Below are 14,892 nucleotides of genomic sequence, written 5' to 3' on the forward strand. Positions count from 1 at the left end.
TCTACTTCCCCGCTAACCACCCTCACACTTGGGCCAAGGCTCCTCCCCAACCCTTTCCCAAACTGGACTCTGAAAAGAAAGGGCTAAAAGTCCTGGGGCTCAGGGGTAACATTTCATGAAATCTTTAATGAAACTGGGGTAGGGGCACGAACAGAGGGGAGGGGCAATGGGCACAGGCTTGGGGCGAGGGAGATGGCAGTGGGGCTGGGCAGGGGGCTCTCCTCTTTCCCGCAGCAACCCTCCCCCAATCATCCCACTGACAGGGGAGGGACGTAGGGAGGCAGAGCCATAAATATGTCCAGAATTCCAGAGAGACAGCGAAGGAGGAAAGGGGCGGCTGGGGATCTCAGAGAGGGGGCAGGGGCAGGCCCGGGCCGCCCTTGTCAGGGGGTCCCGGCTCCTTGGGCGGCCGTGGGGGCCCCGGAGGGTCCCCTGGCTTGCGGCCGTGCTTGCGGAAGTAGCGGTAGCGTTGGACGTAGGCGCGCACCAGGTTGCTCACCTTCACCGGGTTGATCTCCCCACTTTTGCTGTGGCAGATCTGGGGGGCAAGGGGCAGCTGCAGTCACTGCCAGTCCCCATGGTCCCCTGCACCTAGACTGCTGAGCACAGCTGGGGACTGGGATGGGAACCCCTCCGCCAAAATCCAGGCCAACATCCCTACTTGTCCCCCTGATGCCAGCAGAACAGGCCCAGGTGGGCTTGAGGCATCCTGTCACCCTCTCGCCTTCCAGAGTGACCCACTGCCCCTCTGTCTCCCCATCTCTGTACGCCTGTCTGCTCACGTCCATCACTCCGTCTCATCCTCTCCCCACCTCTGCGCATCTTGTCCCCCTCTGGGCCCCACCTTGTGGACGGCCTTCCTCAGGATGTCCTTGTACTCCTCCTTGGTGATGTCCTTCTTCTGATAATACGGCTTGATGGCCAGCTTCACCTCCTCTACTGCCCGCTCCTGCGTGTGCAGCTTCTTCAGATACTGGCGGGGTGGCGACAGTGGGAAGAAGGGACAGCAAAGGCCAGGTGAGTTACTGCAGAACCCCTACCTCCACTCACCTGCCCACCAGCTCAGACTTCTTGACCATCCAGCTACTCCCAGAGGTGGAAATCCTGCTTAGGGTCTGCCCTGTTCTCCCCTTGCTACAGTCGCCCCAGACCCCAGGCCAGGCCTGGGCCTCTCAATGTCACTAGCATCTCTTCCAGGCTGGACCCTGGGCTGTCCCAGGCGTCCATGACCAGGACCCATGTGTCCCCTGCCCTTACAGTCTGGTAGGGAGACAGACCTGAGCCAGGCGGCTGTTCCCTACCATCCCAGAGAAGATGGGGGCAGGTAAACTGAGGCCTGGGAAGGGCAGGACACCCCAGCCTTCAGGGCCAATATCTCCCATGAAACACGAATGCCAACTGTTGGGTGAGCTGCTGGGGGAGCCACGGCCACCCCGGGGGGACTCTTCAGGCCTCCCTAGCCCCACAGGAGTGGGTTTCTAAATATGCGGCCAAGAGAAAGGGATTGTGTCCTGCACCCGTCTCACACGTGGAGAGAGAGGACGTTGGCAGAGAACAGACAGGGCAGCCTCACTGGCGGAACAGGGACCTGCTGCTCGTCTCAGGGCCTGTACTGTCCCTGTCCCGCAGCCCATGGCACAGGCCATGGACAAGTACACATCAAAGCTGTGGCCCCACCTCCGTTTATACGGGGCTTATAACACGGGGGTTTGTTCTGCTTTCCTCTGGCTCTGTATGTGGGGTGCGAAAAGGGTGAGCAGCGCCATCATCTGGTGACAGGGCCATAGCGACCAGCAACCAGACCCACCCAAAAGGTACACAGCCCCAAGGCCCAGGAGGAGGAGCCAGATGTAGTGGGGGGAGGGGGGGCCTGTTTGCCCTGCACCCATTCTTCCTCCCTCCGTCCAGGAACAGATGCTTGATTTTTTGTTTGTAAACCATCCCGAGCCCCCCTTACACAAAAAGATCGGGGTGAGAGAGGTATAGATGACCAAAGAGTAGCCTGTAGTAGATATATGTATAAACATGCGTGTGTTTATATCCATATCTCTTTCTTTCTTTCTCTCCCTACCTCCATCCCATCTCTATACGAAATTCTTTAAAAACCTGTCTAGCACCGCTTTCCCAATCATCTAATCAAGTGAAAGTTTAGTTCCTTACAATTTAGTGATTTCAGTTTTATCTAAGTCCTCATCTGCTGGCATCAGTCTCTGGCATTCTCCTCGGGCCCCTGCATCTCAGTATCTGCCTGCGTTCTCTGCAAAACTGTCACCACTAACCCACCTCTCCCAAGCCCAGTTCACCTTGTCTGTGTCACCACGTCCCTCGGAGCTGCTGCTGCCCTCTCTCTTGTCAGACGCTGCAGCCAGCCCAGTGGGGGTGGGAGGGGTAGAGCCACAGCCCCCCAGGGGGAGGCTGCCAGGGAGCAGGTAGCTGGAGGGGCCAGGGGGCAGACCCAGAGAGGTGGGCACAGGAGCTGGCGTCACCCCCAGACTTGAGGGGGGCTTCCTGTGGCTGAGGATCTGTGGGAAAAGGTTGGAGGATAAGCAAAGGGAGGTGGAGGGGAGGACGGAACATGTACCCCTATTCCCACCCTGATTTCCCAACAGTCCCAGAGGCAACAGGCTCCTCTTCTGGCAGATACCTTGCCCCAAAGCCTGCTGGGAGCTGAAGTTCCTCTCCTAACCCGAAACAGGGGACAAGAGAAGGGGCTGCGGGGACTCTTCCCCAAGGAAGCCCACCTGGTTGGTGGCCTGGATCAGCTCCTGGGCCTTTGCTCGGCTTGCCAGATTGGCTTCTTCCATCTTGAAGAGAAGTGCAGTCACTGCAGTAGGTGGAGAGTGGACGACAAGGATCGGGAGTTGACGCAAGAGAAGAGGGTGACCCTCACCCAGCCACGTGCCACCTCCCGCCCCGGGCCCCCAGACAGGCTATAAGGTCTCAGGCTCTTAACTGGGAAAAGGGGCCTCAGCCACCAAGAGAACCAGCCCCCACCCTGTATGTTCTTAGGACTCGAGGTGTGTGGGGGGCAGGGGTGGGGGTGGCGTGTGGCCAGGGTCACACAGTGACGAGTTGGTCCTGAGCCCCCGTAGCCTCTCTCCCCACCTCTGCAGTCTAGCAAAGGCTCCTGCCATCCCGTAAGGGATACTGCTCCCTGCTCCCCGATTCCGGTCCCTCTACCAAGCCTACCCCAGTCTACCTCTAGGTGGACCCCAGGACACACCCCACTCCTCCAGTCTCTGCTCAACTGGCTGCCCGCTGCTCCCATCTGCCCAGTGCTCTCCCAGTGCACCCAAACATCGTGGAGCCTTCTGGACAGACCCTGACTGGCCCTTACCCACCCAAGGCCCTCCCAGTCCTGGTCACTATACCCACCCCTTCCAAGGTATCTCCACTGCCTCCAAGTTTGTCCCCACATGACCTCCTCCCTGATCCTGTCTGTCCACCCTAATGTGCCCCGGCCCCCCCAGGGGACACTCACAGGCCAGGACACCGCTGGTAGTGCAGTCTACACCAGCGGGCAGGTTCCAGGGCATGGGTGGGGGCAGCGTGGGCAGCTGGGAGACACGGGGGGCTGGTCCATCCTCCGCCCCCGAGTCGCCAGCCGTGGACCCCGCACTAGGGGCGGTGCTGGGAGCGGCCGCAGCCGTGCTGGTGGCCGTGCTGGTGGCCGGCTGCTGCTCCTCCTCCTCCTCCTCCTCCTCCTCTTCCTCTTCCTCCTCCTCCTCCTCCGCCCCACCTCGGACTCCAGCCTCCTCAGCGGCCTCTTCTGGCAGGAAGGAGACCTCAGGTGTCTTGCAGCTGCTATCCACAGTCTGCGAGTCGGGCGTGAGAGCAGGGGGTGGAGGGGCCGCCTTGGGGGGCGGGGTGCTAGGGGCCTTCGCTGCCCGCTCTTCCCCGGACCAGGAAGTCTCCTCAGCCCCTTTGGCTCCCGCCGCCTGGCTGCAGCTGTCCGCCTTGGACTTCTTCAGCGTCGCAGGGCCACTGCCACCACCGCCACTGCCCCCACCGCTGCGGATCTTTTTCCTGGTCTTGGATGGCTTGGTCTTTCCCTTGGTCCCCTTGGCTTTCTTGGCCCCAGCCTTGGCCTTGACCTTGGTCTTTTTGGGCTTGGTGCTGCCCTGAGCTGCTTTGGCCACCTCAGTAGGGGCCCGCTCATCCGGCTTGAGGAAGGGGGAGCGGCTCTCTCGGTCTCGGCTGAACTTGACTCCGATGGAGCCCAGGCCAGCAGACGTGGCCTCCTTGGCTGATGTGGTGCTGCTGACACCCTCTCGGATCAGAACGGCCACCTTGGACTGTAGCTTCACCTTCCGGGAGGATGAGGAGGACGACGAGGACGAGGAGCCTGAGCCGCTGCTGACAGGTGGCTTTGGCGGGGGCCCTGAAGAGGGCGCCAACTCCTTGGGGGGCCGGGCCTTCTTGGATGACCTGTCCCTGTCCCTATCTCTGTCCCTGTCCCGGTCCCGATCCCCCCCATCCAGTGCCTTCCGTCGTGATCCCTTCTCCCGGGAGGAAGAGGAGGAGGAGGCCGCCCCAGAGCGGCGCCGGTCCTTCTCACTGCTCTTGCCTCCCCGCTCCTCGGCGCTCAGTCCCTCGGAGTCGTATAGGACCTCGCGCTTGGGCGATGAGGCCGGAGCCGGTGAGGGGCCTCGGGGGTCAGGCTTGTCCGGCCGGCCCACGGTGATGGTCCGCTTGATGGCAAAGAGATCGTGGTCCGTGAGGTCCTGGATGGAGGGCGGCACGGCCCCCCGGCGGCGGCTGTCTCGCTCTCCGCCCAAGGAGGTGGAGCCGGAGGGCGGCTGGGCCGGGGCAAGGCCCTTCTCACTGTCCCCAGACCGCTTCTCGCCCCGGGACCGCGACCGTTTCTTCTTCTTCTTGCTGCCGCCGCCATCCCGGTGCTTGCCGCGGTGCCGCTCGCGCCTGGAAGACGACGACGAGGAGGTGGCCGGGGGCGGGGAGTTCGAGCGCCGCCGCCGCCGCCTTTTCTCCCGAGACCGGGACCTGCGGCTGCCTCCGCGGCGCCGGTCGGTGCTCCGCGAGCGGCGGCGGGCGGAGCGGGACCGCGAGCGGCGGCGGGCGGACGACGAGGCGTGGGAGCCCGGCTTGCGGTCCCGGGAGCGGTGCTTCTTGGGGTCCCAGGGGGAGGCCGGGGCCGGCGGGGCGGGCTGAGCGCCGGAGGAGGACGAGGCGGCCTCCTTGGCCTCACCGCCGCTCCTCTTGCGCTCCCGCCTCGACTTCTTGCGGGTGGGCGGGCCAGTGGGGGCAGCGGAGGCGGGGGCGGCGGCCGGGGAGGGCGAGCGCTGCCGGTAGCGCTCGCGCCGCTGGGTTAGGATCTTGCGGCGCAGGTCCAGGCCGCCCCAGCGCGCGTCCGCGGTGGGCGGGGCGGGGGCCGGCTCCCCAAGGTCCACCTGCAGGGCGCCCTCGCCGTCGGACTCCGCGTGCAGAGACAAGAAGTCGTCCCCCTCGGGGGCCCGGGGGGCGGGCGGCGGGGGCGGGGGCTGGGCCGCAGCGGGGGCCGGGGCCGCCGGAGGGGGTCGTGCGGCCCGGCCGCCGGCCCGGAAGAGGGAGAGCGCCATCCTGGGCTCCTCCTCAGGCTGGACAATCTCGCCCTCCTCAATCTCTGAGTCGCCCGGTGGCAGCAGAGGGGGCGGGAGGGCGGCGCCACCGGCCGTCACCACCTCCACGGAGACCTTGCCTTCCCGACAGGCCTCCGCCTCAGTCCCCACCACAAAGACGCGCCGGCGGGTGGCTCCGTCGGCACGGGTGGAGTCGGCCTGGGGCGGTGTGCCAGGGGCTGGAGTCGGCTGCAGGGGCTGGGGGTCCGGGCCCGGGCTCTCGTCACCTGGGAAGTCCTGGCTCAGGCTGTTGTCGTCGTAGATGCCCGCCAGGGTCTCTGAGATGCGGCTGATGCTCTGGGACAGGGCTTCCTCCTCCTCTTCTTCCTCTTCTTCCTCTTCCTCTTCTTCCTCCTCCTCCTCCTCCTCCTCAGGTGAGGGGGTCCCCGCCGATGAGCTGGGGTTGGAGCCAGTGGGCTCGAAGGGGTCGTACTTCTGCTCTGGAGCAGGCGGTGGGGAATAGGCCTCGTCGGTGGGGTGGAAGGGGTCATAGATATCAAACCGGGGTGCAGGAGGGGCCGGGGGGGCCGGGGGTGGTGGAGGGGGAGGCGGGGAAGGGGAGGATGATGAGGGGGAAGGGGAAGGCGAAGAGGAGGCAGAGGAGGGGGCAGGGGGCGGAGCAGGGCCCCCGTCTCCAGTGCCCAAGGTGAGGAGGTGGCGGGCACAGGTGGGTCGAGAAGAGTGAGACTGCGGAGAAACTGCAAAGGAAGAGCAGAGACAGGGTGGCGGTCAGGTGCCTGTCCCAGTGCAGCGGAGAGGCCCGCAGGCAGGTCAGCACCCCATCTGCTGGTCCCCCTCGCTCAGCACTCGCCGCACCAGCAGGCACTGCTTCCAGTGCTTCACGTGTGTCAATACATAAGATGCTCCTAACAACAGTACCTACGCTCCACGCTGCAGGTACTGCGACCCGGGGTCCCAGGAGGAAACTGCAGCACAGAGAGCTGTGGCATCTTCCCCTAGAGCACAGTCAGCAGGGGGGAGTCAGGATGCAAACTCGGTCGGTGTGGCCTCTGAGCCCGCACTCTCATATCTACCGGAGATGTAAGCTGGCCTGCGGCCCAAGACCGCCCTGACCAATGACAGCAGTGATGTTCCCGCAGGAGGCACAGGCTGGGATGGGAGAGCCAGGGTTCCAACCTAGGATCACCTGCAGGGGTCAAGCCCTGGCCTGATGAGCCGGCTGCCTCTTGAGGGAATCTATCCCTTTGTACAGGAGGCCTAACGTGAGGCTGAGAAGGTGAAACTCCCTCTCCAGAGTCAGAAAGTGGCAGAGCTGGTGAGCCCTGCGAGCCCGAGTCCTCACCGTGCCCCCGCCACTCTGTGATGAGCCCCATCCCAGGGGCGACATCTGCTTGGGACTCAGACATCACTGACCGGGCCAGGCATCGTGCTGTCCTCCGTTATTTTGTCCGCCCTCCCGAGACCTTGCTTTCGAAGCACTCCACGGTCTCAGCACCACAAGTCACACATGTGGAGACAACTGATCGAGGCTGCCCCCGGGGCGGATGACGGGGCCAGGATTCAGACACACACATCAGAGTCTGGAGGCCACTCTCTCAACCACATGTAACTGCCAGGATCCTGCCCCAGCAAGGACGCCGGCATGGTCACATGAACAATGCCAGGGAAGCCCGGGGCTAAGAAGGCAGCACCAGAGCCACCTCCCCACCCGGATCCCAGGCTCCAGCCCTCTCCCGCGATATGCCCGAGGGCAAACAACTCAACTGCTGTCTGCCTTGGTTTCCTCATCTATAAAAGGGGAGTTTGCTCATTCGTTCAACACATTTTTTCTGATCATCAATCTGACAGACGCGGCTTGGGGTATAGAACAGAACCGCAAACGAGAGACAAAAATCCCTGCCTTCAAGGACTTGCTGAGCACGAACTCTGTCTACCCGGGCTGTTATTACCACCACCTGAGGCAAAAACCACGTCTGCAGATCGTAGCAGTCTGCAAACTCGAGACATCCGCTTCCTTATAAATAGTTTTTTTTAAAGGACTATGGGTGAGTTCTTCTTGCGTTCTTAGTATTTTCCAAACGAAGACCAAAAAACACTTGGAATAAGAAAACAAAACACAGGGACTTCCCTGCTGGTCCAGTGGGTAAGACTCCGTGCTCCCAATGCAGGGGGCCCGGGTTTGATCCCTGGTCGAGGAACTATATCCCGTATACATGCCGCAACTAAGAGTCCTCATGCTGCAACTAAAAAAAAAAAAAAAAAAAAAAAAAAAAAAATCCCGCACGCCACAACTAAGACCTGGCACAGCCAAAATAAATAAATATTTTAAAACAACAACAACAACAAAAACCCAAAACATAACCCCAGAGTCCTGCTGAAAACAGCTATTAGGTTCCAGACACAGCTACGGATAGCACTTAAAGCCCAAGGGCCAAATCCCACACATCACCTGTTTTTGTAAATAACATTTGATTGGAACCCTGTCCCACTCACTTGTTTACTTATCCCCTATGGCTTCTGGTTTTAAAAGAAATGAAGAGGGAGTTCCCTGGTGGCCTAGTCGTTAGGATTCTGGGCTTTCACTGTTGAGGCCCGGTTCAATCCCTGGTTGGGGAACTGAGATCCCACAAGCCATGCGGTGCGGCCAAATAAATAAGTAAAATTTAAAAAAATAATAAAAGAAATGAAAATACTTTTGTGGGCCCCTAAGAGTGTGGCGGCCCCCTAAGAGCATGGTAGGTCCCAGGCACCATGTCCCCTGAGCCTAAAGGATAAGTAAGTCACCCCAGATCTGTGAGAAAAAAGAAAGGACGAGGATGGGACTTCCCTGGTGGCGCAGTGGTTAAGAATCCTCCTGCCAATGCAGGGGACACGGGTTCGAGCCCTGGTCCAGGAAGATCCCACATGCTGCAGAGCAACTAAGCCCATGCACCACAGCTACTGAGCCTGCGCTCTAGAGCCCGTGAGCCACAATTACTGAAGCCCACGCGCCTAGAGCCGGTGCTCCACCAACAGGAGAAGCCACCACTGCAGTGAAGAGTGGCCCCCTGCTTGCCACAGCTAGAGAAAGCCCACGCGCAGCAGTGTAGACCCGACACAGCCAAAAATACATAAAGTTAAATCTTAAAAAAAAAAAGGACAAGGAAAACGTGAACTGGTTCAGAGGGTGTGCAAGCCTCTGGCAGAACAGTTGCTCGTCGCTGACCTTCTGCTACGTCTTCCTCTCCCCTCCACCCCTCCCCAGATATTACGTGGCAGAAGGGAAGTCTAAACCCAGGGTTCTCATCAGGGTCCCAGGGGATCTGCAGCAGCATCACTGGGGAGTTAGTTAGAAATGCAAATTCCCGGGCCCTACCAACTCCAGGCCTGCTGCATCAGAAACCCTGGGGATGGGCCTAGTGACCTGTGGATTAACAAGTTCTCCGTGGTGATTCTGATGCCCTTTCGAGTTTGAGACCCTCTGCTCTACACTGCTCAGGGGCTTACCACCGTGTGCAGCAGGGCTAGGGAGCAGACTCTCCCTCGGGCAGATGCACATCGCAGAAGTCAAAAACTTGCACTTTACACACAGAAGGCCCCGGGCTCAGGGCCACCACTAAGCAACTGGCTGTGCCACCTCGAGCAGGAGACTTCCCTCTTTCAGACTCTTCTCTTCCTGGAGTCGGAGATGCTGACAGTCCCCCGTCCTGGGGAGACGAATTCCTAACGCAGTTACACTGATATTCAGAAGCCCCGGACGCACGCTAACTGCTCCCACATGGTAGCTCTCACATCAGTTTTAACTTTAATTACATCTGCACGTGCATACAACCTTTACTTAAGTCTAACAGGAGAAAGACATGACAGTACAGATTTTGTCTAAATGACGTACTCAGCACCGCTACTACTACCAACAACAGCTAACGCTCACGCGACGCCGAGGCTGACTGCCTGCCAACTCAGCGCTGGTCCCACATACCCGTTTTGCCCGTCCTCCAGGCCCTGACACGGGGCAGCAGGCTGGGTACAGGAAGGGGGACTGGATCCCTGTCCCCAATTCGGACCTCGGCCACCAGCTCCAGCATGTCCTCGCTTCTGCAAGACAGGGGATGAGTGAGCCTCAGAGGTGCGTCCGACTCCCACGACAGGGGCCTCTACCACTCCAGCTGCCCAGATACTCACTCGCCAGGCCGCAGGTCCAGGTGGCTGGGAACCCAGGTATCCGGGGGATCCAGGATGCTCACCAGCCCCGCGAGGAGGCCATCGGCAGCCACGTCCAACACCTGGAATAGGCCAGGAGGGGCTCCACCCTGTCCCTGCTTGTGTGAGGGCCCACACAGGCCCTAAGCTCTCAGTAACCCAGACATCTGAGACCCCATGAGAACACGAGGATCCAACTGACTCCTCAACCTGACTGCCTCCAGGACCCAAGGGACCAGGCCTCAGAGCCTCCAACACTGCCCCCAATCAGCACCCCAGACACAGAAGCCTGGGTCCCCAACTCCATTTCCCCATTTCAGGGATCCAGGCTCCAGTGAGCTTCCTCCCCCAGCCCCAGAAGTCCAGGTCCCTAGCCCCCTCTTCTTACTCACAGAAGCCGTGTCAGTCCCCCCTGATTCCTGGGAACGGGGCTCTGAACGTGGGCTCCGACAGCGCCTCCATCGAAGGCCATGACACCGAGAACCATCTGGAGAGAGATTTGCATGGGGTTTGGAGACAGGGGACTAGTTGCAGAGACCTTGCTTGGCAGAGGAAAAAGAGCCTGCCTAGCTCTTGACAAAGGAACCAAGCTCCTGCCTACTCTCCCGGCCTCCATCCAACCGCTTCCCAACCTGGGTCCCAGAAGGACTTCCCAACACCCTTTTGAGGCACCAACTCTCTCACCCATTTGTCCTCCCAGCCACCCTCAGGATGAAGTCCAGACAAGTCAGCTTGGCCTTTAAGCCTTGCTGTGACCCAGTCCCCATGGAGCAATCCTGCTTCCCTTCCCACCAACATCCTCTGCCCACCAGCCCCAAAGACCCACAACTCGGTCCAGCAACGTGGTCCCTGTGCTGTGTGCCTGCTGGTGCCGCCCCCACCTATCAGGCTTTCCTCTTCACCAGACAATGCTCAACAGCCTTAGAGACACAGGTCCCCTGTCACCTCCTCACTGAAGCCTTCCTGGACCCCATCTCCCTCCACACCAGCTTAGCTGGGCCTCCTGCCCTCTCACGGTGCCTCGGGCTACCTCTGTGCTGGGACTGTGTCTCCCCTCTGCCAGACTGTGAGCCCCTCCAAGACGGCCACAGAGTCCAACCCATCTTGGGCTCCCTGTGCCAGCACAAGGATGGCACCCAGGAGGCCTCGGGAAAGCGTATATGAATGAGATTAGGAGAAAGAATGCAGAGATGGGGCAGGGGGCTGGGAAGAACCAGAAGCTGTCATACCTTTATCATTTGGCAGGTCCCCCTGCAGGGAACTTCCCACAGCCTGCTGAATGGCCCGCTGAAGGAAAAGTGAGGGTGAAGGGGGTGGAAAGAAAGAGCAGTCAGGGGATGCATGCGGAAGGTCACAAGCTCTGCTGCTGGGAGACAGCCATTCCAGACACCCCTACAACCAGACTCAAACCTTACAGACAGGCCAAGAGTCCTGGCCCCCCAACCCCTCCTTTCCCAAGGGTCCAGGAGTCAGGGCCCTGGAATCTGGACTCCCGGCCCCTCCCTCCCTCGGCCCCAGGCGTCTGGCTGCCTCACCAAGATAAAAGCAGAAGGAGAAAGCGTAGGGTCTCTGTCTGGCGGACCGTCACCCCGATCCTCGCCTGACTCCTCTGTCTTCCCTCGAGACTCATCTTCTTCCTCCATGGTCACCTGGTGGTGGAGGCGGGGGAGAGTCTGGAGTAGAGGCTGGTGGGCAGGGCACGGTGGTGCCAGGTGGCGGAAGGAGAGGACGGACATGAAGACCTCAGGGGCCTCCAACACTGTATCCCCTTCAGCATCCCTCCTCTCCTCCACCGCATCCCAGGCCCGGGCAAGTACCAGGCCCAGTGCAGACACTAGAGGGACTGGAGCAACCCTCTTCCCTTGTCTGAATTTGTTGCCTCCTCTGCCAAAGGGAGGCCTTCCCGGCCTATTTCCACACACCCCTCCCCAGTTCCCGCACCTTCCCCCTTTAAGACCTCACGGGAGCCTGCCTTCATGGGAGCCAAGACTCTTTTCTGTTGAGTTGTGATTTCAAACACTGCCCCGATGTCTCATAAACCCACCTTTCCCAAACCGAGATACGTGCCAGTGTGCTGGGTGCGCCTCAAACACCACGCCACTTCCTAAAGCATCGATTCTCCTCGATGGTGAGGGACCCAACAAAATGTATTTACACACAGAGGATGGAGCTATAATAGAATGAGCTACAAAACCAGTACGCCACTTTGAAAACGAAAACACGAACTTCAGGAATGCTGTCCACTAGACGCCGCAGGGAGCACCCTCTGATCACCTGTCTGCCCCTTGTGTGGAAGTGCGGCGCAAGGCTTTGCCATGTCACAGAAATTCTTAGGTTATACAGAAGGTGAAAAATCACTCTTCAGACTGATGGGGATTTTGATTAGGGCTTCAGAAAATACGAAGATTTCAGCTATAGGCTTCCCTGCAACTGTCAAGTCTCCTACTCTGAAGACAATAAATATCTGGTTCCACAGTTCCTAGAAAGCTTCAAAACCCCTAACCCTCAACGCCGTGTGCTTAGCTCTAAGTGGGCCCAATAGGAGTATCTAAGTCAGAGGAAGCCTGTGAGAATTGAAAGGAGACAGACTCCCGACACAGAGTAACAATACAGAGTAACAATAATTATCATGGGCTATATACAGAGTAACAATATTTTTTGCGGTACACGGGCCTCTCCCGTTTCGGGGCACAGGCTCCGGACGCGCAGGCTCACCGGCCATGGCTCACGGGCCCAGCCGCTCCGCGGCACGTGGGATCTTCCCAGACCGGGGCACGAACCCGTGTCCCCTGCGTCAGCAGGCGGACTCTCAACCACTACACCACCAGGGAAGCCCTATCATCGGCCTTTAACGCCCAGGTTTCCCCTACTTCGGTCTCCCCTACACCCTCGGTTGCATACCTGCCAAAAAAAAAAAAAAAAAAGATCTCGGCCCTGGTCTCCCTCGTACCAGATTTTCAGAAAGCTCTCCCATGCTGCCTCCTGGCTCTCTAAGAGCCTGCAGTTCCTTCCCGAACTCCCACAGACAACTCTCACCCTGATAAGCCCCTCTGGACAGTTCCCAGCCCTGGCGCTGCTCTTCGGCACCTGGGTGGGGGTGGGGGGAGCACACGCTATGTAAAACAGCGCTGTCACATAAGAGAAGCTTAATCAAGATGTGCTGACTACAGACCCACAGAGCCCCAAACCCTCTGTAGAATGAACATCCTCCCTTGCCCATTCACACATGCCCCGGGATTTGCAGACACACCCCCGGCTCCTTAGGTCTTTTATACCTGAGAAGCCTCTGCAGACGCTGCTAGGTCCCTCTAGATCAGTTTCCCAAACTATAAACTTGATAGCAGTTCAGTGCTTTACAAATAGCTTGTTATCAAAGCAAATCGAACACAGTAGAAGATTCTTCACAATACATCACAAGTAAATGAAAATACTAATTAATGGGACTTGGGTATGAAATTCATATGACGGTGTACACTGGGTCTCAATGAAAAAATGTATTTCTCACTGTAGATCAAGGTCAAAAGAGTTTGAAAATCACAGCACTAGAGGAGTCTAGACGATCCTATAGACTTTCCCAGACCAAGGAGGACTAATTCTAACTCTCTCTGTAGCCCCAGGGCCACGCAGAATTTTTCAACATTGTGCATTTAAATTACTTTCTAAGGGCAAGTACAATACAGCTGGGCAAATTTTCCAATACTCTTCATTGTCTTATTCTCCATGCAATTATATGGCCCCCCCAAAGGCATTCGAATTTGCAGTCACACTCAAAGCCACCTAGATGGTTCCAGGTTCTTCTAACTGCCCCCAGCCTCCTGTCACCCAGACTAGACACTCCCCAGACAGCTGGAGACCCATCCAGGCCTCTCAGAACATCTCAGTATTTGCCTCTCTCCCTTCGTGGGTACATCCCGCTCCTCTGGGTATCTATAAAAGACTTCCTATCCCTGGAACAGTTCTTCCAGGCCCAGCTATATGGCCCCAGACCCCTGTAGGTGAGCCGCATCCTCAGGTCAGCACATGTAGACACTTCCCAGCCCTAACAGACATACCCTAGGCGCTATAGTTGGCTCTGCAGATACTCCCCAGCTCTTGCAGATCACCTTCACCCCGGGACATATCTCAAGATCTCAAGATGGCCCCAGAACCCTCTAAACAGACCCTAGCCTCCGGTCAGCTCATAAAGACGATCAACAGTGCCTACAAAAATGACCCAAGCCAGCTATATGATGGAAGGCAGGCTTCAGTCTCAGTCCAGGCCCTGTGGACGCCCCCAATCCTCTCGGGGACGCCCCGTAGATGCCCCCCGGGACCACAGACGCGTCCCGGGGCCTTCAGAAGGCCCTCCGCTCGGCGCCAGGCGCCGCCGCCGCTACCAGGCCCGAGGCCGACCCGCTAAGCCCTCTAGGCCCTGCGGCGTGCCGGGAGGACCCCGGGACAACTAGCGACCCGACTCCGCCCCGCCCACCCCGATAGGCCCGAGCCCCGCGGCCCGGACCGCCGCCGCCATCTTACCCCGCCGCTCGGGCTGCGGCTCCGGCCCCGGCGCGGGGCGGGGCGGGCTGGGGCGGGGCTCGCGAGCAGAGGGAGGAGAGGGGTGGAGCTAAAACACCGCCGAGCTTGCCGGGACTTCAAGTATCGAGCACGGTGCCGTGAAGGCTGGTGGGAAGGCTCCGGACTCAGTTTCCCAGCAACCAATAGGACACATAGGCCGGGTGCGCGCGACGCACGCCGGGAGGCGTAGTCCGCGCGTCGCCTCCGCTGCGCGGGGACAGCAAGCGGGGTGAGGGGTGAAGTGGGCGGGGTTGCGGTAGGCCGCGATTAGGCCTCAAAGTACCCAGCACGCGCGCGGAAAGAGCGGCGGAAAAGGAAGTGACGGAAAGAGCGGTCAGCGTGACAGATGCGAGGGAGTTGTAGTTCCAAGGAGTGGGCCGTAGGGAAAAAAAAAAAAAAAACAACACAGGACAGGCTGGGAGTTGCCCCGCCCACATTCTAGGGATCCCAGAATCCCGATACCAATTTCTCTCTAAATTTAGAACCAAGGAGCGCAGCCCTACAGCATCCTCCTCATTTAGGACAGAAAAAGTCCAAATTCCGATTCCTCTCACTCAGAACAGAGGAGTCCGGACTCACATTT

At 59.2% G+C, this 14,892-nt stretch overlaps 1 protein-coding gene across 4 annotated transcripts; it reads right to left on the bottom strand.

Moving 5' to 3' along the window:
- Positions 1–105: 105 nt before the first annotated feature.
- On the bottom strand, positions 106–14,293 carry SCAF1 (SR-related CTD associated factor 1). Of its 4 annotated transcripts, none has more exons than XM_060000848.1 (11): positions 14,271–14,293; positions 11,291–11,404; positions 10,985–11,042; positions 10,148–10,242; positions 9,738–9,838; positions 9,535–9,650; positions 3,482–6,313; positions 2,742–2,824; positions 2,304–2,522; positions 845–973; positions 106–538 (listed from the first exon to the last, which is right to left on the bottom strand). In XM_060000848.1, the coding sequence occupies exons 2-11, from the start codon at positions 11,396–11,398 to the stop codon at positions 347–349; spliced, it is 3,933 nt and encodes a 1,310-aa protein (XP_059856831.1). In that variant the 5' UTR covers positions 11,399–11,404; positions 14,271–14,293; the 3' UTR covers positions 106–346. The 4 variants fall into 4 exon arrangements, with proteins under 4 accessions (XP_059856831.1, XP_059856830.1, XP_059856829.1 ...); XM_060000847.1 differs by lacking the exon at positions 14,271–14,293 and adding an exon at positions 13,031–14,040; XM_060000846.1 differs by lacking the exon at positions 14,271–14,293 and having other exon boundaries at positions 9,535–9,647; positions 11,291–11,423.
- Between the last annotated feature and the right edge of the window lie 599 nt (positions 14,294–14,892).

This window comes from Delphinus delphis, chromosome 20 (assembly GCF_949987515.2).
Source record: "Delphinus delphis chromosome 20, mDelDel1.2, whole genome shotgun sequence".
NCBI classification, from domain to species: Eukaryota; Metazoa; Chordata; class Mammalia; order Artiodactyla; family Delphinidae; genus Delphinus; species Delphinus delphis.

Excerpts from the sequence above, each read along its gene's own strand:
- SCAF1 (XM_060000848.1), bottom strand. The coding sequence starts at position 11,398 with ATGGAGGAAGAAGATGAGTCTCGAGGGAAGACAGAGGAGTCAGGCGAG. Across the intron at positions 6,314-9,534 it reads CTGGAGGACGGGCAAAACGG|TTTCTCCGCAGTCTCACTCT; the intron begins GTATGTGGGACC and ends CTTCCTTTGCAG. Across the intron at positions 539-844 it reads TGAGGAAGGCCGTCCACAAG|ATCTGCCACAGCAAAAGTGG; the intron begins GTGGGGCCCAGA and ends CTTGCCCCCCAG.